This window comes from Mirounga angustirostris, unplaced genomic scaffold, assembly GCF_029215605.1.
Source record: "Mirounga angustirostris isolate CCGP_5_RB_7025 unplaced genomic scaffold, mMirAng1.0.hap1 SCAF_5, whole genome shotgun sequence".
Lineage (NCBI taxonomy): Eukaryota > Metazoa > Chordata > Mammalia > Carnivora > Phocidae > Mirounga > Mirounga angustirostris.
In genome coordinates, this window is record NW_026991713.1 from 86240353 (window position 1) to 86265509 (window position 25157).

At 39.9% G+C, this 25157-nt stretch overlaps 1 protein-coding gene across 12 annotated transcripts in view; it reads right to left on the reverse strand.

The window, feature by feature from the left end:
• Nucleotides 1-19753, reverse strand: part of PLEKHA5 (pleckstrin homology domain containing A5) — a 244116-nt gene extending 224363 nt beyond the window's left edge. For 2 of the 12 annotated variants that reach the window (XM_045873786.3, XM_064591522.1), the window contains exons 1-3: nucleotides 19428-19725; nucleotides 19208-19287; nucleotides 16817-16874 (exon numbers count right to left, since the gene is read on the reverse strand). In XM_045873786.3, coding sequence (XP_045729742.1) covers nucleotides 16817-16874; nucleotides 19208-19287; nucleotides 19428-19519 — 230 coding nt within the window. In that variant the 5' untranslated portion in view covers nucleotides 19520-19725. Of the gene's footprint in view, nucleotides 1-9803; nucleotides 10229-16816; nucleotides 16875-19207; nucleotides 19288-19427 lie in introns of those variants that run through there. The other 10 variants (XM_064591523.1, XM_064591524.1, XM_045873789.3 and 7 more) reach the window with 9 other exon arrangements.
• Nucleotides 19754-25157: the final 5404 nt, after the last annotated feature.

Consider the following 25157-nt stretch of genomic DNA (forward strand, 5'->3'; position numbering starts at 1 on the left):
ATCCGACTCTTGGTTTTCACTCAGGTCACCATCTCAGGATCTGGGGATCAAGCCCCCTATTGGGCTCTGCACTCAGTGCAGACTCTGCTTCAGATTCTCTCTCCCTCTCCCTCCTGCTCTCTCTCTCTCAAATAACTAAAATCTTAAAAAAAAAAAAAAAAAAAAGATGGGAGTCTGTTTCTCCACTCCTTGAATCTGAGCTTGGCTTTGTGACTTTCTTTGGCCAATAGAAAGCAGTGGAAGTGAGCCCAGGCCTCAAGAAACCTGGAATGCTCTGCTCGCTCACCTGGAACTTGCCTTCACCACAAAGGCAAGCCTGGGCAAGCCTACTGGAGGATGAGAGATCATGTGAAAGACAGCCCAGTCGTTCCCACCATCCCAGATTAAGGCCATCCTAGACCAGCCAAAATCAGCAAAATTTCCTACCTGACCCACAGCTAATCTTATACAAGAGTAAACCCAACAGAAGCTAGATGAATTGCCCAGCCAACAGAGGAATATGTGCAAAAATAATGTTTTAAGCCACTGAATTTTTAGATGGTTTGTTCTATAGCAATAACTGATACACAAGATTAATTAAACATAACTATTCAACTCAGATAATCTATTATATCTCTCGTTTTATGTTTTTGAGGAATTGAAGCCAAAAATTGTGAAATATTTTAATTTCAGGGTTTTCTGCAATGAGGCTTTAAAAGAAGACCAGGCAGGAACTGTTATATACAGGAAGGATTTAGAACCACATCAAAGGCTTTTACTTCTCCTACCAATACTACTACTTGTTTTCAATCCAGAGTTTCTTCTGCAGCTCCACTGAGAAAGGAATAGCAGCTGAACTGAAAATCATTCATATTAGAATAGCGGGGCTGACTTGATATTGTAAAAATCTGAATTACTAGGTAAATGTTCAAAATGACCTGGGATCCTCTATAAAAGAAAGATATAAGTTGATTTTCTTGTCCTTTTATGCTTTTTTTCTGAAGTATAGAAATTTCTCAGTATGAATAGTTTCTGAGAAACTTACCTCTTTTTCCAAGTTCAGTAAGGATTTCATTTCTTGTCTGCCTCCTGTCTCTTACCTCCTCCAAGAGTTTTAAGTAACTAAGTTTTGAAAATAGATAATAATAAGTATACATTCTATCTGCCCCCCCCCATTCATCTGGGTAAGCATAAAAGCTTTAGTGACTTCAACTGGACCAGGCCTATCCTGCTTTCTACCCTGTGGGGTTGTTCTGAGAATCAAATAGGAGGGAGGGAGAGGAAAGTGTTCAGAAGGAATGTGACCTCGCTAGGCTCACCGCCCATAGTTCTTCGTCCCAGCCTACTCCAGCCACTCCTGGTCATGGGCTTGGTCTATGCCAGCCAGCAGTGCCTGCCTCAGAGCGCCTGTTTTCCAGCACCTTTGCAGAGCCTGAGTATTAATACATTTTAAATATTTCACACCTAACATTTACACAGGTGTGGTCCCAATTTTTTTATTCCTTTTTATTAAAGACAAGGGTTTTAGTTCTTACTTCATCCTGCAGCTGCCCTTTTCTACAATTTATTTTACAGCTAAATTCATTTTTTCAAAAAAATTCATAAAATATATTTTTAAAAAACAGCAACATCTATATTCAAAATTGCCTTTTCATGGTCACTCCTGGGCATACTGTATTATATACAGCCCTTAGCATTCTCTCCTTTTAATTCAGTTCTACTTGCTTATGTGAGAGTCCCTAATGTTACAATGTCTTAAATTTTTCTTTTGTTTTTTTTTTATTCTTATGTTAATCCCCATACATTACATCATTAGTTTTAGATGAAGTGTTCCATGATTCATTGTTTGTGCGTAACACCCAGTGCTCCATGCAGAATGTGCCCTCCTCAATACCCACCACCAGGCTAACCCATCCTCCCACCCCCCTCCTCTCTAGAACCCTGTTTGTTTTTCAGAGTCCATCGTCTCTCATGGTTCGTCTACCCCTCCGATTTCCCCCGCTTCATTCTTCCCCTCCCGCTACCTTCTTCTTCTTCTTCTTTTTTTTTTCTTAACATAGATTGCATTATTTGTTTCAGAGGTACAGATCTGAGATTCAACAGTCTTGCACAATTCACAGCGCTTACCACAATGTCTTAAATTTTTCATTACCCTGGAGAATATATTCAAGCTAGGTCCTGCCTTTTTAATCTATAGCCCTGGACAGTAGCTACCTTACTCTTTAAAGAAAGCCTTTCTTAGAACCACCAGGCATTTCACAAATACACTGATTTCTAATTCCTAGATCACAGGGCTTTCTTAAGTAGAAAACAACATTTTAAAAACCGAATATGTATATTATTAAAGGTACACTATATCATCACCAACTTTTTATTGCACATAACAGTAAGTGTTGGTGAAGTTCCTACCTTCAAGAGGTTTAAAATCTACACAGAATGAAGACTTAAAATGATGTTTCTGAACCACTGTTAGTAGGTCATACATCTTTTTTTTTTTTAAAGATTTTATTTATTTATTTGAGAGCGAGAATGAGATAGAGAGAGAGAGCATGAGAGGGGGGAGGGCCAGAGGGAGAAGCAGACTCCCTGCTGAGCAGGGAGCCCGATGTGGGACTCGATCCTGGGACTCCAGGATCATGACCTGAGCCGAAGGCAGTCGCTCAACCAACTGAGCCACCCAGGCGCCCAGTAGGTCATACATCTTAAGTTGTTTCCCAGCATTAGCAACACTGAAACGTATTCTCTTTTTACCCAATGTGATGAACTCGCAAAACAAATACCCATGTGAATTAAAATTTTAAAAATAAAGACCCATATATTTTATACCTATACCATGTTCTACAGTTTTTCAAAGTTTGTTTACATAAATTACCTCATAACATCATCAGCCTATTTAACAGGTAAGACAAGAAGAAACTGGTACAAAACAGGATTAAGAAATTTTCTTAAATATGGCTAACAGAAGTAATAGAGCCAAGGTCTGACCCATGGCTACTTTCTATTTCACTAGAGTACTCAGTGCCCATAGACGTACAAGTTACATACACACTGGGTCACAGAAAGAAGCACATCCCTCTTGGCAAATCTAACTGTCTGATAAAGGGCCTAACTCATATTGTGCTCTGAACTCGTGGCTTTCCAGGTGGATGTACACTAGACTTCCACCGGGTTGTGAGAAACAATATTTGGCACCCCTATGTACATTAATTTTTAAATCATAGTAAGAAAAAATAAGCTTTACTAATATGTAAGACATGAACTGACAGCAATACATGTGTAATTTACAAATATACAACGGGGGTGTATAATCAAAAACTTTTTTGCCTGCAGGAGTACACAGTCAAAATACTTTGGAGATCTCTACCAAGCTAACTGGCTCAGACATCAAAAATACAAATGAATAGGGGTGCCTGGGTGGCTCAGTTGGTTAAGCGACTGCCTTTGGCTCAGGTCATGATCCTGGAGTCCCGGGATCGAGTCCCGCATCGGGCTCCCTGCTCAGCGGGGGGTCTGCTTCTCCCTCTGACCCTCTTCCTTCTTGTGCTCTCTGTCTCTCATTCTCTCTCTCTCAAATAAATAAATAAAATCTTAAAAAAAAAAATACAAATGAATATATGACAGAACAGAAAAACAGAAAAAATACATGGAAGAGGCAATTTACAGAAGACATTCAAACTGGCAACAAATAGAGGAAATCTTGCCAAGCATAGCCAAAACCAAGAACATACAAATTCAAACAAGATACCATTTTTGTCCATTAGATTAGCCAAAACGTTAAGTCTGGTAATACCAAATCCTGGCAAGAATACGAGAGAGGATAATCCCATACACTGCCTGGTGTGAGGATAAAATGGTAAAGACTTTTTGGAAGACAGCTGGACTAACTGTAAACCACGAATAGTAAAACCATTCATCTGGATGCGACTATCAAATGTCTCCAGTAGATGACCCAACTCCAATTCCCAAAGGCATTCAGGAATGGGATGCACTGGTACCTGGGGCTTTCTGATTCATTATGCAGTCAGTTTTGCACAATTTGTCACTTTTTATCACTTTCCTATTTTTTGTGTGACTCCATGGACTTAATGAAAAACAGCGGTCTTTCATTAATTTTATAAGTATGCATTTTAATAATTTCAATATTTAGACCCTATTTATGATGTACAGCAGGATTTTACTATATTTATCAAAAGCTAAAATATACACATGGCCTAATCCAGCTATCCCACATTTAACATTTTCTAAAAATATTTGCAAATAACCACAAAGTTTATGTGTGAGTATGTTCACTACACACTTTTAGAAATTGAGAAAAAAAAATTAAAAAACCTAAATGTCCAACAATAGGGATATGGTCAAATAATCAAAGCATATTTTGCAGCCACTGAAAGAACGGTGCTGACTTATACCTACTAATATAAAAAGATCTAAGATATTTATTTATTTATATATATATATTTTAAAAATTTTATTTATTTGAGAGAGAATGAGAGAGAGAGAGAGAGCATGAGCAGGGGAGAGTCAAGAGGTAGAAGCAGACTCCCCGCCGAGCAGGGAGCCCAATGTGGGACTCGATCCTGGGACTCCAGGATCATGACCTGAGCTGAAGGCAGCCACTTAACCAACTGAGCCACCCAGGCGCCCTCTAAGATATTTATTAAATAAAAAGTACATCTAGTATAATCTCATTTTTAAATACAATCTCAATTTTGCTTATATATGCACACGTGAATGCAAAGAAAAGGAAGCACAGTATGGGGTGGGAGGGAAAAGTATAAAAAGGAGACTGCACTACTGTATCAGAGGTATAACATTTTCCTTTTTTTTTTTTTTAAATATTTATTTATTTGAGACAGAATGAGAGAGAGAGAGAGCACATGAGAGGGGGGAGGGTCAGAGGGAGAAGCAGACTCCCTGCCGAGCAGGGAGCCCGATGCGGGACTCGATCCCGGGACTCCAGGATCATGACCTGAGCCGAAGGCAGTCGCTTAACCAACTGAGCCACCCAGGTGCCCAATAACATTTTCCTTTAAGTCTCCCTTAGAACGCAGAGTGCTATAGTGCCTACTTGGAAATACTGCCCCTGATAATTACTGTCTGGAATCACATGAGTTGATTCAGAGTTCAAGCTGACAACTTAGTCAAGCACTTAAAATCTCCCCCCACACAAACACACATGCAAATGCATATGCAGGTGAGACACCTACCTGTCCATCTACCTATCATTGATATACTACATCAACTGTATTGTCAATACGAAACCAGGATGAACAAAAGCTTAAGACTCAATTTACTCAAGTACTCAAATGTCTTTAAACTTATTCGACCTTACATGCAAGCTCATGAACTGCTTTCATTTTTTAGGTTTATAGCTTTATGATATAAATTCACAGACATTAAAAGATGGTAAATACAACCAGTATACCCACCTCCTAATCTAAGCCCTTAAATATCACTAGCTTATAGCGCAACGTGCTTTCCTACTGATCCAGGAGTTGGTCTCCAAATTCTTCTGAATACAGTGCTTCAAAATGCTACTGCTAATCAATTAGAGCTGTGATCCTAGTTGTAACTTATTTACCATCTCTGGTAATCTATTACATCAATGGTCTGCTATGACCACACCTACTGGTATTCACAGGCTTGTACAGTCCTCTCCCACTTTTGATTTTGGTCTTGGTTTGTGACTTGCTTTGACCAACAGGACATGAGCAAGCATGATGTAAGCAAAGGTTTTATAAGTGCTTGTGTACTAGGGCTTGTCCTCTTGAAATGTTCCCCCTGAGAAGCCAGCTGCCATGGGGCACCTGGGTGGTTTAGGTGGTTAAGAGTCCGACTCTTGATTTTGGCTCAAGTCATGATCTCAGGGTTGTGAGATCAAGCCCCGCCACAGGCTCCGTGCTGAGCATGCTCTCTCTCCCTCTGTTCCTCCCCCCAGCTCGTGCACGTACTCACGTGCTCTCGCTCTCTCACAAAAAAATAAAATAAAATAAAATAAGCCAGCTGCCATGTTATAAAGAAATTCTAGATAAACCACTAAGTGATGAGAGGCCATGAGGAGACAGACACTGGATATTCCAGCCACAACCGAATTCCAGCTGAACGTGTCTGCTGCATGTGTGACCTCAGTTACATCACAAAGAACAGAAGAACGGTATAGCTGAGCCCAGTCAACCCAAAGAAAGGGAGAAACTATAAATCATTATTGTTTTAAGCCACTAAGATTTGGGGTTGTTGGTTACGTAGCAAAAGATAACTGGAAAACTAATCCCTACTCTAAACCACCTGCATCACTAACAACAATCCATGTAGATTCTCTATCAGTTACCTTTAAATTTCATCTGTCCAATCAAGAGTGTTAACTGCAGGTAATGGAGAAATGGTGGCACTTTCATATGCTCTCATGTACTGCAGGAGAGAACATAAATGTATACAAATCTTCTAGAGAGCAAATTGGCAAAATATTAAGGTACTGAACCTTTTAAAAAGGTCACATCCTTTCCCAATAATTCCAAGTCTAGGAAATAGACATGCATATAAGAATGTTATATGGGATTTTTTTCACAGCAAAAAGTAGGAAACACCACAGCCACCTAAAAATAGAGAAGTGATTAAACAATTCTATGTTCACAGGACAGAACATTGTAGTTACTAAAGAATTTTCCAATGAATATATAACCATGGGCATACACAATTATTACTAATGGAAATAGTATTCAACACAGTATTAGCAATAAGACCCTCCCAAAATATGTGTGTACAATTAAGCATATATACTGAAATATTAACAGAAATTCCCTAAGCACAACAGGACTGGGTGATTTTTCCTCAATCTCCTTTGCTCACGATGGCCAGTAAGCATGGTTTTTACTGTTTCTTCTTCAGAATTCAACACTTGCACTCCATTCTCCCAGGTCTAGGCCTGACCCATCCTGCTTACCTTTTTAATTCCTCCTTCTGCAAGGTACGGCAAAGAGCGTCCTTGAGGATCACTGATACTATCATTCTTGGAATTCTGCAGATGCTCAGGTTCACCGTCCTCTTGGCCCTGTGCATGCAGCACTATTTATAAGGGAGGAGCAGCAGACCTCTGATCTCGCAGTCTTTCACACCCTGGTTTCCTACGGTGAATTGGACCTTTCTTTCTAGTCACATGGTTTCTGGAAGGCTTGCCAGTAGTAATTTTGGCTGCAGCCAAGGAGAGAAAATTACTGAAGACCAGAGGGCCAGTCTTTGCTCCAGCAAATAGGCATGTGATCCAAGGTGGTCAAAGTCCTGTCCAAGATTTTTTTTTTTTTTTTAATTTGGGAAGAGAGAAGAAACCTTGGTTAAAAAACTGAAAGGGTATAATTTGGGCTGAGGCTTAATTTTTCTGGTTAAGTGGAAAGAAGCTTTCTAAAGCAAAAAAAGGTAAGAGCCTTAAAGAATTCATTTGTATCACTCCTGGAATTAATGTGGAAAATAGTTTGGGTCACTGACATTTGTAACAATAAGAATCCCGACTGGGTGACAAGTAAGAAGCAGAAAAATGCCCCGGGATGTCCAGATTTGGGTAAAGACTTGCTTTTTTTTTTTTTTTTTTACAATCTATAATAGGTCTTCATTTCAAACATCTAATCGCCTATTATGTGTCGGATGTGGGAAACGTAAAGATTATTACAACTTCAAAGAGTTGGGTGCTTCTGAAGTTACTGACCACTTCAGAGAATAATTCCCAAACAGCTGAGAGGTTACTCCTAAGTGGCTAAGGAGTTCTCCAACTGGCTCTAAAGCTTCCATCATCTGTACCTCATAAGAACTACTTTCTAAGCCCCTCAGTTTTTTCTTTTTTTTTTTTTTTAAAGATTTTATTTATTTATTTGACAGAGAGAGACACAGCGAGAGAGGGAACACAAGCAGGGGGAGTGGGAGAGGGAACACAAGCAGGCTTCCCGATGAGCAGGGAGCCCGATGCGGGGCTCGATCCCAGGACCCTGGGATCATGACCTGAGCCGAAGGCAGACGCTTAACGACTGAGCCACCCAGGCGCCCCGGCCCCTCAGTTTTCTATAGGAGCCACTGATGTCTATATATTGAAGATTTGGTCTCCATCCACTTTACCCATATTAGTACAACAGTATAGTCTTCCAGATCTCCCTTGCTCTCTAGGAGCCACATTGGCCTGAACTGTGAAAGTTTCTAAATGCGAATGCCATGGCCAACGGCAAGATCTAGATTTCAGCTGCCTTCTGAGAGGCATCTCAGGTCCCTGCATTCTCTTGGCTTTGTCATGGATCAGGTCTACCATCAAGCCTCTAAGCAGATCCTACAAAGAATCGCATAAACCAAACTCACAGATGATTTGCTAATTCATATTGGGATAAATATCACATGGACAGGGAATATCGAAATTTCACAAGGAGGCAAATTATAAGGTTTCTGAATAGCATGGAATTAAGCTGACTGTCATCATCAAAGTTTAATCAACAAATATTTATTGAGGAACTACTATAAGAAAGGCTTAGGCCAAGGGACTAAAAATACAGCAATGAACAAGACTGCTTTCCATGAAGCTTACCTACCATACCGAGTGTGAGTAAACAGGTATTAAACAAGCGTTGCCTTGATTCTAACATGTACTTTTTTTTTTAAAGATTTTATTTATTATTATTATTATTTTTTAAAGATTTTATTTATTTATTTGACAGAGAGAGAGATAGCGAGAGCAGTAACACAAGCAGGGGGAATGGGAGAGGGAGAAGCAGGCTTCTTGCCGAGCAGGGAGCCCGATGTGGGACTCGATCCCAGGACCCTGGGATTATGACCTGAGCCGAAGGCAGACGCTTAACGACTGAGCCACCCAGGCGCCCAAGATTTTATTTATTTATTTGAGAGAGAGAATGAGAGAGAGCATGAGAGGGGGGAGGATCAGAGGGAGAAGCAGACTCCCTGCTGAGCAGGGAGCCCGATGCGGGACTCGATCCTGGGACTCCAGGATCATGACCTGAGCCGAAGGCAGTCAGTCGCTTAACCAACTGAGCTACCCAGGTGCCCCTCTAACATGTACTTTTTAAATATACTGTTGCTGAAATAAAGATGGAGAGGTTTATTTAATATGGTCACAGTGCTCTCTTTTTCCCCCAAAAAGATGCTATTAAATCAATGGTAACTGATAATCACTGGCAGCTTAAAAGAAACATGATAATTATATAATTCAATATTTAATCATTATCTTGTTATATGCTAAGAAGAAAAAATATTAGGAGAGAATCTGATGGGGACCAGAACTTACTCTGGAAGGCTCTGTCAGCTCTCCAAAATCTCCTCATAACACAGTAGTCAGAGTGACCCTTTCAAAGGGTGAAGCCGGATCATGTGCCTCCTCTGCTCAGATCTGCAGGGGCACCCTATTTCCCTAAGTAACAGCCGATTACACCAACCCATGACATCCCCAAACAGTACAACCCATTAACTTCTCTGATTTCAACTCCTTTCTTCCCGTACTCATTCCTCATCATTCCTCTCCTGATACACCATACCCTGCTCTATTTTTTTCTTACAGCATTTGCATATTATTACATACTATAAAAAGTACTTATTTAACTAAGGCTTACTTTGATATTCTGCCCCCCACCCCCGTCCCATTCCACAGAATAGTTTTCTGGTCTATTATGTTTAGTGATAGATCTTAATCACTAAGGCATATTTAGGAGTTCAAAATGTGTCTAAGAGAATCAGAAGAAAGAATATATCCGTGAACAAGTGATTGGAAGACCTTGCACTGGGAATGAAAAAATCATCAAAACCAGTTGGTGAAGCCTTGCTCTCTATTTTTTAGTGGAGGGCAACTTCCTCCTGCAGTTTTTCTCCTTTTACTCAATTCCCAAACCACACCAATCCCACCCAAGTGTTCAGATATAGCAAAACTTTCACTCAGGTTATGGTCCAGTCTCAAGCCCAAGATGCTATTTATTCTTCATTTTTCGGACGATTTTGTACTGCTTTGTACTGATCCACTCTGGGAATTTCACCGGTGAACTTTCAAAGGCAGGCTTATTCCTCATGTTTGTGAGAAAGTCCTCTTCCAGTAACTCTCATATTGGGCCAAATCCGTTCAATATATCTGCTCAAAGCATGATGCATACTTCCCAGAGTTTATCACAGTCTACCAATATGTACTTGTGATTATTTTATTATCGTCTCTCCCACAAAATAACGGTATGCCCTTAAGAGCAAGGTCCATGTCTGTCCTTCACAAAGCTTACAGCACCTGGCACACAGAAAATACCCATAAGTATTTGTTGAATGAATAATTGGATGGATGAATACAACATTTCTGGCTTGGATGTATATGCATATAGAGTTTAGTCAACTAGGTAGCTGAGATAGGATTTTTTGGGTAGAGTGAGTTGTGCTTCTTGTTTGTGAAGGAGAAACAGAAGATACTGTTGGGAGTCCTTTGGAAAGGCCGATTTTAACCACCTAAAATGCTATGTCCTCTCAACCAGCTCAAAGACCAACTCATGATCAACACTTCCACCTAGAGCTTCTCCCCCTTCCCCCGACCTACTCCATTATTCTGGTCAAGGGTACCAACCATTCTTATAGCCTCTCAGACACAAAGGCTTTGAGTAGCTTTTGACCTCTTTCTGTCAACCTCCTAGCTCAGCAAGACTCCTAAAGCCTGTCAACTCCTTTTAAATAGCGTTGATCAATCGTCTCCTCCTTCCTTTCCATTCCTGCTACTACCAACTTGGTACAAGCAACTAAACTCTCAGATTATTATAGCAACAGATCCAGAACTGGTCTCCGTGATTCCAGGTATGCCCCTTTCTAATCCATCCTGCCTACATTAAAATCTCCTTAAAACCTTCATTACACTACTAATGCTATACCAAAAAATATCTGCCATGGCAACCTAGAAAATAAAAATCTCAGCCTGACATTTGAAGGCCAGACACAATATAGCTCCAAACAGTATCCCAGCATTTTCTATGTTAACATCACTCACCAGCACACTAGTTCTCACTAGTCATCACATGCATTATACACGTTCCCACCCCCATGAATTTATCCTACCAGTCATTTATATGAATGTAGAATTCCATCTACACCCTCAAGTCTAGCTCAACTCCCACATCTTCCTTCAAGCCTTTACCAGACCTCCCCACTTAATCTGCCTCTTCCTCCTGGGCTTTCTTATGACACCATCTGACAGACAACTAGGATCTTTTTTTTTTTTTTTTTACACTATTTACTCCAATTGACACATACACATATACACATGTAACTTTTCACATTTAACCCCAACTTACACCTATCTGTTATGGAAAAGTAAAAGGGTCACAGGAGAGGTGCATTCATCAACAAATGCTAATAAACCCTTTATTTTTCCTGGACAGATAAAGGTGGCTATACAGGGATGTTTATATCTGGCCAATTTCCAGGGCTTCCAACTCTCACTCTTCTAACCAATTTTGTATTTTTCTACTCCTTGTTTTTTCCCCTTCCTAAACATATACCAGAGCTGTGAGAATAAGAAAAACTAAAGAGGTCTACCACATTAAGGGGAAAAACATTTAAGAAATCCAAAAAGGGTTCTCAAAATGCAACAACCTGAGGTGTGGGGAAGCCTCTTACTCTGTCCCAATTAACTCCTTCAAAGACTAGAAGCCAACATCATCATCATTGATACCACTTACTTAGAGACTAACTGGATGCTACGCATTAAGCTACACACTGAAACCACAAAGAGACACTAAGCAGTCCTGGTCCTAGCATTGGTCCTTGGGCTAAAAAGAAGGACAATGGGTTTCCACAATAAAATCCACTACGATTGGAAGTCCCAGCTTCCTAATCTTGACACTCTAAATGCAATTCATCATTGAAACTTTCCTAAACTGTCACAGAACACTCTACATTTCCTTTAAGAAGATAGTATTTTTAAATTACCTATTTGCTCCATTTTTTGTTTTGTCTGTTTCTACTACTAGAGTATAGACTCTAGGAAGGCAGAGTCTCCTCACTGTATTGTAGAGCACCTGGAACAGTGCCCATCATTTACTAAGTACTCCTGAGAGATTGTAAATGAATGACCAAATTCTAAGACCCTGTTAATATAATACTAGTCACAAGAGTTTTAGGGGGTTAAACAAGCTTTTATTTGTAGGCCAGCCTACTAACCTAACCACTGTACTTGTTTCTATGAAATAAAACCTGTAGTGTCAGGCACCCCACTTATGGAGAGATACATATCATAGGGCCTGTTTTTAATGCCCAGTATTTTTAGGTATAGAGGGGCTTTAGTGCAGAGATCTTAATTTGAATGCTAGTGACTAGTAGTGAGGCTATATGACCTACAATAGGCCCTTAACCTCTTTAAGCTTCAGTTTCATCATCTGGAAAAAAAAAAAAAAAAGGAAAAAGAGAGCAATAAAAGGCCACTGTGAAGATTAAATTCATCTAATGCTATGCTGAAGGACCTAGTACTAAGTAAGTCCATCTTTCCCACCATCTCCCTCTTTTAACACACTGCCTGTTTTTTCCTATATTACAGACTCCTTGAAGTTTGAAACCATAGTTCATAGTTGTGCTGTACCTAATGAATTAGCATAAACTGCTTCACACACATAATCACATATTATAGCCTAAAACTCTGTTATGAATATAAAAAAGAAATATAACATCCATGAATTGTTCTGAAGCATTATACTGCTATACCCAATTATATATTACAATATCAATGTACCCAACAATTTTAAATATCAAATATGTAGTAATATATTCTAAGATTCTTGGTGGCAGTTATGTTACATTCCCTATCCTTGCTCATAGTTCAAACAGTGAAGAAACACATTTATTTTCTCACTTACAACCTTAAATGGCTATGTCAAACTAGAATTCCCTTCACTGCAGGTTGGTTTGAAATTCCAAGCACACATTATATTCAGCTATCGCAGATACTGAAATGAAACTTCATTAGTCAAAATTCAAACACTGCTCTATTTGCATATCTAAGAAAAAGTTCAATTTTCAGAACTTAAATTTTAAGTCAAGAAAAAAAGCAATATGAAAATATAACCTCACAAAATTTACATACTACTTTTATTACCCTGCAAAGACATTTTTTGATTCCCAATTCTGCCGCATAAGACAATGACCTTTAAATAATCAGAACAAAGTTTCTCACTGTTCAGAGAGCATTGTTTTAAGATTTACTTGGCACTTTAAGTTAACCATCTTAAAGCTTTGAAGCACAAAGGAATAGTGACACATCCATTTTAAGCTACCATGACCTGTCATTACAGAGTCATTAAGCAGTAATTTCAAGGGGTAAGCAGAAAGCTTTATAACTTTCAAATACATTAAGATTAGCCTCTGTACTTCATAAGCTAAGTTATTTGGATATTTAAAGCTACACTTCATAAATTATAAAATTCACTGATAGTTTTCTGCATTCTTTCTAAAGATAAATAACACGAATTAACTGTTAAAAAGCAATACAGAAACCCAATAATCAAATCAAACACTGTATATATGTGTTTTTATACGTACACGTGATGATTTCTGAGCTGGCTAGCTTAAGGTATACAGAAAAAATATTCTTCTCAGAAAGAAATTATTTATCTTTATGATAAATAATTTCCAAATATTAACATTCTTTTGTACAAATGGATTTAAAGTAAAATACATTCTCTATATCATATATTCTTTTACCTAACCGTAAACTTTCATTAAAGAACCAATTTCAAAAATTATATAAAGTAAACTGATTATCCAATTCAAATCTATACAACTCTTAATTCCGATTAGGTCCTTTGTTGACGCAGCTCTCCAGAGAAGGTATCTTACAAAGCACAAAATGCAGCAACAGAAAGAAAGCACACCCAACTCTGGCACTACACACTTCACACTCACCTGTGGTTATCTATACAAAGTTTAAAATAGTTGGCATGACAGGAAAGCTAAGGAGCTTTCCGTATTTCTCACATCATGTCTTCCTGACCCTTAAGTTAATCATTTTGCAGACTACTACAAATTCCCAAAATATTATAAAATCCAGAGAAATTTAAAAATGGGATGGAATTCAGAAGTTGCCATTTCCAGCCAGCCTAATTTAAAGGCATGAAGACTGAGCTCCATGGTCTTTAAGAAGGTCAAGACACAGCCCAGCTGTTATGACTTACCCGAACTCCAATCCTCTTTCACCTTACCACCACAAGAGATGCAATGGTCAATACCAAAGTATTATCCAAAAATAAATTCTTTTTGGCAGTGTGCCATTTTGAACAACCACCAACATTTGTTCAGAAGAGAAATAATCTGAGAGTTAAATGTACCTTTGGGAACAAAAATAGAAACTCAAGTTCTTTAGGTCTTTCTTCTTGTTAAGGGAACCTCCCAGGAACACCAGATCAGGATTAGGAGGAGGATCAACACATCTTTTATTGATCTATCTTCCCTCTTCCCATGAGAACAAAACCCACACTGTTCACTATATCACAACCTTTCTTGTAATTTGATCAATAACATCCTTTCTTCATCTAAGAATGAACCAACAATGAGAAATACATCCACCAACATTAATCATTTTCCTACTTCAGACTCCTATCCTTTCTTCTCTGAACATTCTAAATATAGTTCACGTTCCTGCTGTTTCTCATCTTGCTGTTTTTGTAGCCTATAAGTTCCAAAGGCATGTTTCTGTTGTTTTATTATGTGGTGTGACAATGGAAATAGTAATTCTTCTGACTACTTCTATGATTAAAATGAGATTCAGACATGACAGTATATATGAAAGCACTTGGTAAATGGCAAAGTTTAAGATAAACGTAGTGCCCCTATCATATAAGAACGATAAAGCATCCCTAGTTGCTCATATACAAGTTAGCAAAAAATTTCTAGGAAATTATGGCCTACATTAGCGATTTAACTAATCTTAAAAGAAGTTAGTCTGATACATCCAGAAAGAAAAAGGAGTAGCACCTAACATTCAGCAAATCATGTATTTTTGTCAATGATCGTTTTACTTCGAAGAAGTTTAATGAGTGATATATTTCTATAACATGCTCAATTTTAGAACAAATCACTTTCAAATATAAATTATTACTACTTTCAGGCACAATTATTGGTTGTCTACTAATATCACATGATTAAAACCCAGTAATTTAAAAATGCCATCAGAATTAAAGTAAAATTATTATAGCTTTCTTAATATTGTCCTCATTTTCCTGAGAAACTTACTTGGGCATGACACTCAAAGAAGATTCTAATTTGTTTAAGTCAACATAAAAGAAAATCTAATCAAAATGGCTACTAGAACAAAAGAAAATTCAGTCTTTCTAACAGCTCAGTTCTGAAATAAAACATTTTCAGCCCACACAAAATAACATTTTGTACTATCGAATAAATGTTCATCTAAGAATGTACATATTCACAGGAATTAAAATATTATTGAGAATTACAGTGTTACTCCTATTCTTATAAGATTAGCTAGGCTTAATGTACAGTAAAATTATATTGGATAAAAATAAATTAACTCTATCGAAAAAAACTTTCTTCAAAAATATCAATACTACATCCAAAAAAAAGAAGCATCCCTTTTCATGGCAATACAAACTCACTTTAATACAGGATGAAAATAGCCACTAGGAAAATATTTGGTGACTCTGCACTTCACTTATGCCTTTATTTTTTAGGCCATCTAATAATGTATAGCACAATCTCCAAATAGAGATGTAACTGAAAAATACCCAGAGAACAATCACATCATGAAATCCTCTATGCCTGGATCTTACTTCTGCCTTCTCTATTTCTATATCCAAATGTAATCATTCCTAATACCTATAAATATCCCTTGACATTTTACATAAATATCATTCTGAAAAATTTTTAAACCATACAAATAATTATAATTTAATGGAATTATGGTGTGATCTTAAAAATATCACTTAGTAAAATAACTTATTAGGTCCAATGAAATAAAGGTGACTTTAGCTAGGTATCTGTTATTATTAATAAACTACTGACATCTCAATCAAATCTTGTATTTAAGTATTCTTTCAAGCCTCAGTTCCTTAAAATTCAACAAAAAATTTTAAAACAAGCTCTTAAGTAAATCGTTTCTAATTTAAAACAAATATAAAAACCACCTTTATTTTCCCCTTGGGAGGTAAAAAAATTTCCTACATACTGTTGACCTCAAGCATTGTTGATTTGTCTCCAAGTACTACCAAATGAACACAGAATAGAAATTAGTTCAATGTTCTATAGAATTAAAAGTCAGGACTAACTGGTCATCTCTCCTTTGTAAGCTCTAGTGAAAGCCTTTTATTCAATCACAAACAACCATAAAACATTTGTATTTTAAAAACTTATATTTAAATAAACTAAGGCAAATTACAATGCTCCAACAGATGCTTGTGAAATAATTACTATTTGTTTGTTTTTACTTTCAGCCCTGTCATTGTTCATCCAACTGTAACCTAGCTTCACATCACTTTTGCTTCTTATTAACAGCTCTGGTCAAAATACACATGAAGAGAATTCACTTTAAAAGAAAAAAAAAAAATATGGTAACATGCTAAAGACAAAATACTGTAATGCTCTATCACCCAGGACCAAAAATGTAATTGTGGCCATCAATGATCTAATTTCCAAATGCATGAATGTCCAGGCAAATAACATAAGAAAACTATGTAAGTGTCATCTTTCCTCTCAAAATTACAACACTATATAAAGGATAAATATATGATAGACCTTAAAAAATTATGATCATATCTAGAGATACAACTATTCAACAGAAGAATAATTATAGCATTCAAATTACGTAGGAAAAAATCATAATTAAAAAACTCACTTTATATAGTATCTTGCACCTTCAAAAGTATATGCTTCTTCCCAACCAGTAGGCAAATCTAAAAAACATACATTTCACAGTTAGTATTACTTCAATGGGATAGCAAAATAAGTTTCAATCCATTTTAATTATTCATTTTCATGATCAGCTATTTTCATTTATTAAGTAAATTTCTAAAAAAAAAAAAAAAATGTTGGACCAGTAACAAAACTCATAGTCAACAAAATATCATTTTTGGGAAAATGGCGATTCAAATTTAAAGCCACCAGAAAACAATGAACAATATTAGAGATTATCTCATGATTATACACTTTAATGATCAGTGAGAAAGCACTACTCTCTGGCATCCAAAAAAAGCAAGGGAAGCCTTCTAATCCTAGGTAAAATACCCATGATGGTTGGCCAAAAAAAAAAAAAAAACCAAAAACACCCCTGCGTTAAAGGCAACACCTGCTTCTTAGGTGTACTGTGTCTATTTTAAGACCCAACTTCAGCTACATAAATGAATCCATCCCGGAAGTGTCACTGATAAGAAAGAACTTCCTAAGTCCTTAATTAGGGGGAAAGAGCTCTGACATCACATAGTCAATACATGTATGTTTCTACAGACTTGACTTCAAGAGATGTGAAGTTTCAAGTAATAAACCTGGGAACAATTCAGGTGAATGATGGTCATTTATATGCTACACATTACTAATGACAAGTGGCTTGGATTTAACCATATCTCTCTGAAATAAAAACCCATGATGTGTGTACAAAACCACAAAGTCAAAGCAAAGTAAACCAAACCAGAAAAAAAAAAAAAAAAGGATCGTGTCTTAGAAATTAATGTGAAACCAAAAAAAGAATAAAATTTTTCTGTAGTGTTAATATTTTCAAACCTGTGGGGGTAAACAGGATACAAATTCATATTACACATAACCAAAATAAGCATGAAATAATCCCACAAGATGATTAGGGTAAATAATTTAAATACCATATTGTCTTTTGTGAAATAAGTTCATCATCCATAACGCAAAGAGGCCATGAGAATTGAAATATATATGCAAAACACTGAAAGGTATACGTAAGTCAGAGACTGCAGCGGGGAGGTAAGAAATATGACAGTGTGTTAGTCAGAAATGCCTTAAAAATGTAACCTCATCATGCTTGCTACACCAGCTTTCCCTTTCCTCCTCCACCTTTTTGCAAATATGGAAATCAGTCACTTCACTGAACTCCAGAATTTAACAGAAAAGGCATGCTTGTTCAACATCCTGGCAACTCTAAGAGACTCACCGAATCTCAGAGTTGGAGAGCAAGTATCCCAGAGGACTGCTGAAGCCAGCCTCACCTTCGACCCAAACAATTCTCAAGCCTTTCCGATTACCAGAAAGAGAGGCAGGCCAGTAAGAGAACACATGTTACATTTCAAAGACAAACAAGTTTCACGAATGTAAACAAAGAATGACAAAAGAAAGCCAGACCAGCACTGAAGCTACAATCAACCTTTCTCCAGCTCGACTCATATTCAGTGTTCAAACAAGCTAGCAAAGGCACCGACCGGAGATCCGCTTCCCCGCCGACCCTCTCCAATTAGGGCACAAATGCCCACACGCGGGACACCCCTAGCACACCCACCGCCTCCTGGCGGTCCGTGCAACCTCTCCGCCGCTGCCGGGGACTTTGAATCTCGCCGGCCAGCAGCTGCAGCTGCAAATGCCTCCTCCGGCTCCGGCTGCCGCTCTGGCGGCGGAGGAAAAGCGCCAAGCGTTTCCCGAGCGATTCACTGTCACACAGAGGATCGCAGCCCCCCCAGACTCCTCTCCTCCTCCTCCTCCATCAGTCACCTACCCACAAGTCCCACCTAGGAGGAGGAGGGAGCCGCACGACCGGAGGCAGTCGTCCGGGGAGCATGGAGAAGATGTGGCTACCATTATCCCGGCGGACGAGTGCCAGGGTCCGGGGCTGCAGGGAGGGCAGTGGGAAAGGACTTCCTAAAGGGTGAAAGGGGGTGAGGTCAGCGGGAGAGGGTGGTGGTGGATGGATTCAGGAGTGGCTGCGGGAGGAAAAACTCGGGATCACAGATTCCTGGGAGAGGGGAGTCGGCCTCCCTGGGGGCGTCGGGGCGGCGGCGGGAGGTGTCCAGGTTGGGAAGGGGGAGAGGGCCCAGGAAGAGGGCGCCGTCTCCAAGTGGCGATGGAAGGCTCAGGAGAGAGAAGCGTTCGGAGACTCGAGAGAACTCCCGCGGCCCCTCTACCTGCGGCCGCCCCGCCGGCCTCCGCCCCACCTCGCCGCCTCCCGGGGACGGCGGCTGGGGGCAGGTTGCGGGGAGGCGGCCGGGCGGCCGGGCTCTGCCGCCTCCTCCCGGCGGAGCCAACTCCGCTCGGGCCCGGCCGGGCTCAGCGTTACCTGTGCTCTGCCGCCGGTGTCCGGTAACCACGGCCTCGCCGGTGACGGGGTGCAGCCAGGTGGTGCTCTTCGCCTCCTCGCTGCACGGATGAGAGAAGGGGCAGAGACGGAGCGTGAGTGGGGGCGCCGGAGGAGCTGAAGCGGCGCAGACCCGGCTCCCTCTTCCCTCCCGCCAGCCTCCCGCACCCTCCGGTCCACCGCGCCGCCCCCTGTTCTTTACTTGATGAAGAAGACTCGGCCGCCCCTGGTGATCCCGTAAGTCCAGGACCGGGGCAGGGAGCAGATCCACTCCAGGTTTAGATCCGCCGCCATGTCTGATCGCCAGCCGCCGCCGCCGCCGCCGCCTTCTCCTGCCTGCCGCCCCGGCTGCCGAGGGAGGAGGGAGCGAGCGAGCGAGCGCAGGGAGCGCGGAGCGAGCGCCGCCGGAGCGCGCCTCCCCGGCCCAGCGCGCCCCCGCGCGCGCCCTACCCCCTCGGGCGGCGCCCGCCCCGCCGCCCCGGCTGGGTCGGGCCCGCGTCGCCGCCCCTCCGCATCCTCCGCGGCCGCCGGCCGGCCGCCCCGCCGCGCGCTCGGGGGATGGGCGAGTGGCGCGGCGCCCCGCGGCCAGACCCCTCCCTCGCGCCCCTCCCTCGCGCCCCCACCCCGCCCGAACGAGGGTTCCGGGATCGATAGAAAAAAAAAAAACAAAAAAAAAACACCGCGTCCTGCCCCCGGGGCTTTGCCCGAAGGCTTCCCAGCCTAGAGCGGGAGTCAAAGGGAGCGTAATCCCTGCGCCCCACATTGCTCTCTCTTTAGAACAACAGGAACACAGCAGCTGAGCTTTGTTTTTTTAGAGCTCTTGGATATCAGAGATTTTTCAAAAATGCATATATATATATCACTTTAAAATAGAAAACTGTTTCATTAAAGCACACGGAAGGCTTTTCCTGTTTGTGTTTTGTGTGCCAGATATCAGAGGTTTGACTAGTTACCGTGGGCCCATGAAATATGAGTAGATTCAGACTTGATAAAACAAGTTTGCCTCTTCCTAGGCCCCTTAAATCATATGATGTTTTATAAAATAAAACCTTGACTTTTTCTCTTATTTTTTTTTTAAAGATTCGATTATTATCAATCTGGATTTCTACTTTCCCATATCTCCCATAAATTACAATGATATTCCAACTTATAGAGTCCTTGCGACGGTGCACATTTTAAAATCCCCACAACAACCCTATGGATACTATGATAATTAATCCCCATTTTACAGATGCAAAAAACGAAGTTTAAAGAAACCGTAACTTGCCCAAGGTCACAGTAGTAAGTGACAAAGCCTGGATTCAAACTAGCTCTAGTATTTAAAAAGTCTATTTGTAGAGCCGCATTGCTGTACTTATTTTAAAAGTCTTGTTTCCTCTGTACCCCACCCCTTTTTTGTTCTTTAAACAAGCAAAGGGCAGATTTCCATGCAACTGAAATCACCCCTAACCCCACCTAGGAGTACTTGCCTCTTCTCTTTGTCTCTGGTCCTCTGCCACACTCGAAATTGCTTATGCATCTTCACAGCAAGATGACTCATTCCAACAGGATACACAGTTCAATAATAATAGTACTACTTGATATTCCTATAACACCTTTTCTGACCAGTCTTGGGTGCCTCCTGAAGCTTTATCTCATTTATCTTTCCAGTAGTTCAAAGAAGCAAACCATCTCCGGCGCCTAGGTGGCTCAGTTGTTAAGCGTCTGCCTCGGCTCGGGTCATGATCCCAGTGTCCTGGGATCGAGTCCCACATCTGGCTCCTGCTGGGTGGGAAGCCTGCTTCTCCCTCTCCCACTCCCCCTGCTTGTGTTCCTGCTCTCGCTATCTCTCTCTGTCAAATAAATAAATAAAATCTTAAAAAAAAAAAAAAAAAGCAAACCATCTCTTTCAACATTTAAGGAATCTAAGGCACAGAAAGGGTAAATGACCTTGGCCAAAGCCATATCCAGCAAGTCAGGTGGGGCCTGGATGAGAATGCAGTTTCATTGGACATTTTCTCTCATACTCTAATTCCCCAAGGCCATTCTGTCTTTGCTGAAAAGAAGTCTGCAATTACTGCTATAATTTTCCTGTTCATCTGCATACACAAGGAAAATAAAACAACACATCACTTTAATGTTTTCTCTTTTTGGTTCCTTTGCATTCTCCTCTTTCATTTTGCTACTTATTACTTCTTGACATCTTATCTCCTGCCCAGTCTCTGGAAAAAGTGCCATTTTTTTTTTTTTTTAAGTCAATGAATAACTAGCAGGAAATGTTCCACATTACCATCAGTGGTCACTGGTTATTACATAGCAAGAAAATCAAGAGCTATTGGCATTATACTGTGCTATCATTAGAAATTAAAAAATCTAAAGTGAATCCTTCTAATACCATAATAACTTTAGAAATCTACTGTTAGTCCAGCTATAGTATTTGACTTTTTGACTGGGTACTGTTAAGAATTCTTTAGGCTGGCCATGTATTGTATGGGGATTCCTTTTAGCTGTGAATCTTTGATGTTACAAGATTCATTAGTGCAAGGCGTATTTCAAAAAGTGATAGAGATTCACTTAATAAAAATGTGTATCTTGGGATGCCTCCATGGGTTAAGTGTCAGACTCTTGACTTTGGCTCAGGTCATGTTCTCCAGTTGGTGGGATTCATTAAAGCACACGGAAGGCTTTTCCTGTTTGTGTTTTGTGTGCCAGATATCAAAGGTGGGACACGAGCTGTGCTCAGCGGGGAGTCTGCTTGAGATTCTCTCCCTCTCCCTCTGCCCATCCCCCCCCAATAAATAAATAAATAAATAAATCTTTAAAACAAAATGTGTATCTTTTTTTTAAAGATTTTATTTATTTATTTGACAGAGAAGGAGAGAGAGAGCACACAAGCAGAGGCAGAGGGAGAGGGAGAAGCAGACTCCCCACCGAGCAGGGAGCCTGATGCGGGACTCGATCCCAGGACCCTGGGATCATGACCTGAGCCGAAGACAGACGCTTAACGACTGAGCCACCCAGGCGCCCCAAAATGTGTATCTTAAGAAATCACATTCACAGTGTTTAAATGGTAACCTAAAATCTTAAGTACAATTCTATGTGTCCCCAAGTTTAGGAAAGCAGTAAATAAAAAACTAAAAGATAGATGTACAAAATGAGGCATGCTTCCGATTTGAGGAAATAATAGCCCTCTTGCCTTCAGGGAGCCAATAAAAGCAGCTTCATACATGAGAATGTTGAGTTCTCTGGATAATGTTTACCCTTCATGAGTAAAATAGTATTTTTCTAAAAATTTTCCTAGAATGACCTTTGTCTGAAACTTTATTGCCTTATCCTGGTCTGTTTTGCCTTTTAGTTGTATGTACTTGTGTGTCTCCTTCACTGCAGGAGGCTGGGAGTCATGTCTTCCCTATCACTGAATCCTTCCCAACCATGACTCAGTACTCAAATGGTTATTGAATTTCATTTTCTTCCCAATGCCTCCACCTCCCAAAGGAGTTATTTCCTAATAACATATCCCCTTTTTATCACCCCATACCTCTTCAGTAACTGACTCAGACCTAACCTCATATATAACCTCTGTTTTTTATTGCATTTTTTCCATATTTCTATACTATGAGACTATTTAATTTCTCATGTCATGATCTACTTTTTTGAGTAGTATTATCCTATGACTATTGCAGCTTCTCTGAAAAAAAAAAAAAAAAGAAGAGGTTTCAGAAGTACTGAGCACTAAAAATAAATATCACTCCATTGATATGTAGAGGACAATCTTTGTCCTAAAGAGCTTCCAGTTCAAACAGAGAAATACACATGATGATAAGAACAACTCAGATGAAAGTTTCTTAAAATATGTGAAAGGAAGAAGAACAAGGTGACATCTAGGAAAACAGCAAATCAATGTTCCCCCCTTTTTAATAAAAGGGAATGAAAAAAATCTTGGACTCTTGAGAGAGAGAAAAATTCTTTTACTATCAAAAAACATCTGTTCATACATATTAGTGTTTATAAAAATCTACCAACAAAGTTTTGTGACTTTGATTAGGTTGTCTCTCCCAATATATTTGCATTACCTTATATATTTTGTTACATTTTAGTTCACGAAGTTAAAAAATATTGTAAACAGTTCCTTTAATGAGTCATCTGTAGAGTGTTCTAGATCATGAAAAGTTATAAGGAAGGGCAAAATAAAGGATTCAATTAGCTTAGTGGAAATCTAGGCAGAAAGGAGGGCAATTGAGGGTCTAAGTCAGGGAAGAAAAGTAATATTTGGAACTTGATTTATTAGGGATTTTTTCTTCAAAGATTTTAATTTAATTTTATTAATTTTATTATTTTTTGTTTTAGAGAGAGAGCTGAGGGGGGGGCGGGGGGGGGAGGCCAGAGGGAGTGGGAGAGAAAGAATCCTAAGCAGGTTCCATGGCCAGCATGGAGCTAGGCTTGGGGCTCGATCCCACGACCCTGAGATCATGACCTGAGCCAAAATCAAGAGTGGGACACTTAACCGACTAAGCCACCCAGGCACCCCAGGGATTTTTTTTTTTTCCATTAAGGCATAAATTGTTAAGAGAGTTATGGATAAAATTATTTTGTTCATTCATTCAACAATCATATATAGGCTCCCTACTATATATGGTGCACCTGCATTCTGCTTGGTCACAGCGATTAAAAGACTTGGCCTGCTTTGGGCAGCTTAGAAAGGGAGATGGAGATGTAAATATTTAAGTACATTGTGGAAGCAGCATCTCTGTCTTTGATCATAGAAATAAACATTCTGTAACAGTTGTTTTCCAAAGGGTGTCCTATGAAGCACTCAAGACCTATCTCAAACTACAGTCTTTTAATGTTGATGTTTTGGAGAGCTCTTCAGTTATGAACAGGGATAATTGCGGGAAAAATGTAGCAGCACTCGTTACCCCTGCTGCTGCTGGCCGATCCCTCCACTCCACAGTCAGTACTAGACTCAGTCGGCATCCGCCTGGAGGCTTGGAAAGAATCTTGAAAGGGAGTTCAAAATTGTCTTCAAGGAGCTTACAAATCTGAACCCTTGGACTTGATCAATTTAAACACCTCTTCCTCTACCCTAGTCAGCAAAGCTTCAATCATCTACTTCTCTCTCTGCTGTAAAAGAGAAAGACCAAAATTCAAATGGTGGAGATTTAAGAAAGGAAGTAGGTTATAATGCAGGGGCAGGGGGGCAGCATAGAGTGAGTCAGCAGTCTGGCTGAATTTTTTGCTTGGCTTTGCCATTAATTTGCTGTATGACTTTGAGCAAATCATTTAAACTCTACTCCTCTCAGACCTCTGAATCCTCATCTGTAAAGTAAGAGCATTGATCTATTTAAGACATTACTTACGATTCCTTTTCCCTCTAAAGTCTTCTGCTTTACTGGGTATTATGTAAGACTGATGAAATCACTGACCTCTACCTCTGAAACTAATAACATATTATATGTTACTTAACTGAATTTAAATAAAAAATAAAAATAAAAAAAAATAAAGTGGTCCGCTTTGTTGGGGGGTGAGCACTCCAATAGCTGAAGGTGGGGATGTTTTGTCATAATGCACAGACACGAGTAGGACACCTGCTATATAGACTGCTTAGGATTTTCTGCCACTCAGATAGTTTGTTAAGGGAGAAGTTTGGAAGAGCAATTTACAAAATTCTTTCACATGTAATATCGTATTTAACTTGTACAAAAGGCTCTGTAACATCGACATTAACAACACATTATAAACAAAAAATGGGCTCCATGAAGATACTATATAATACAGCCATTAGCCAGGTCTTCGGATATTAGATTTCAAATTCTGTCCACAAAGTATTCCTGTTCTAGCCAAGCTCTGTTCATTGTGTCCTCTTCCTTCCTCCCGGTCACTCTCCTACCTACTGCAGTTGGTGTCTGCTCTCACCACCTCACTGCACCTGCTGTTCCAGGTCACCAGTGTCCCC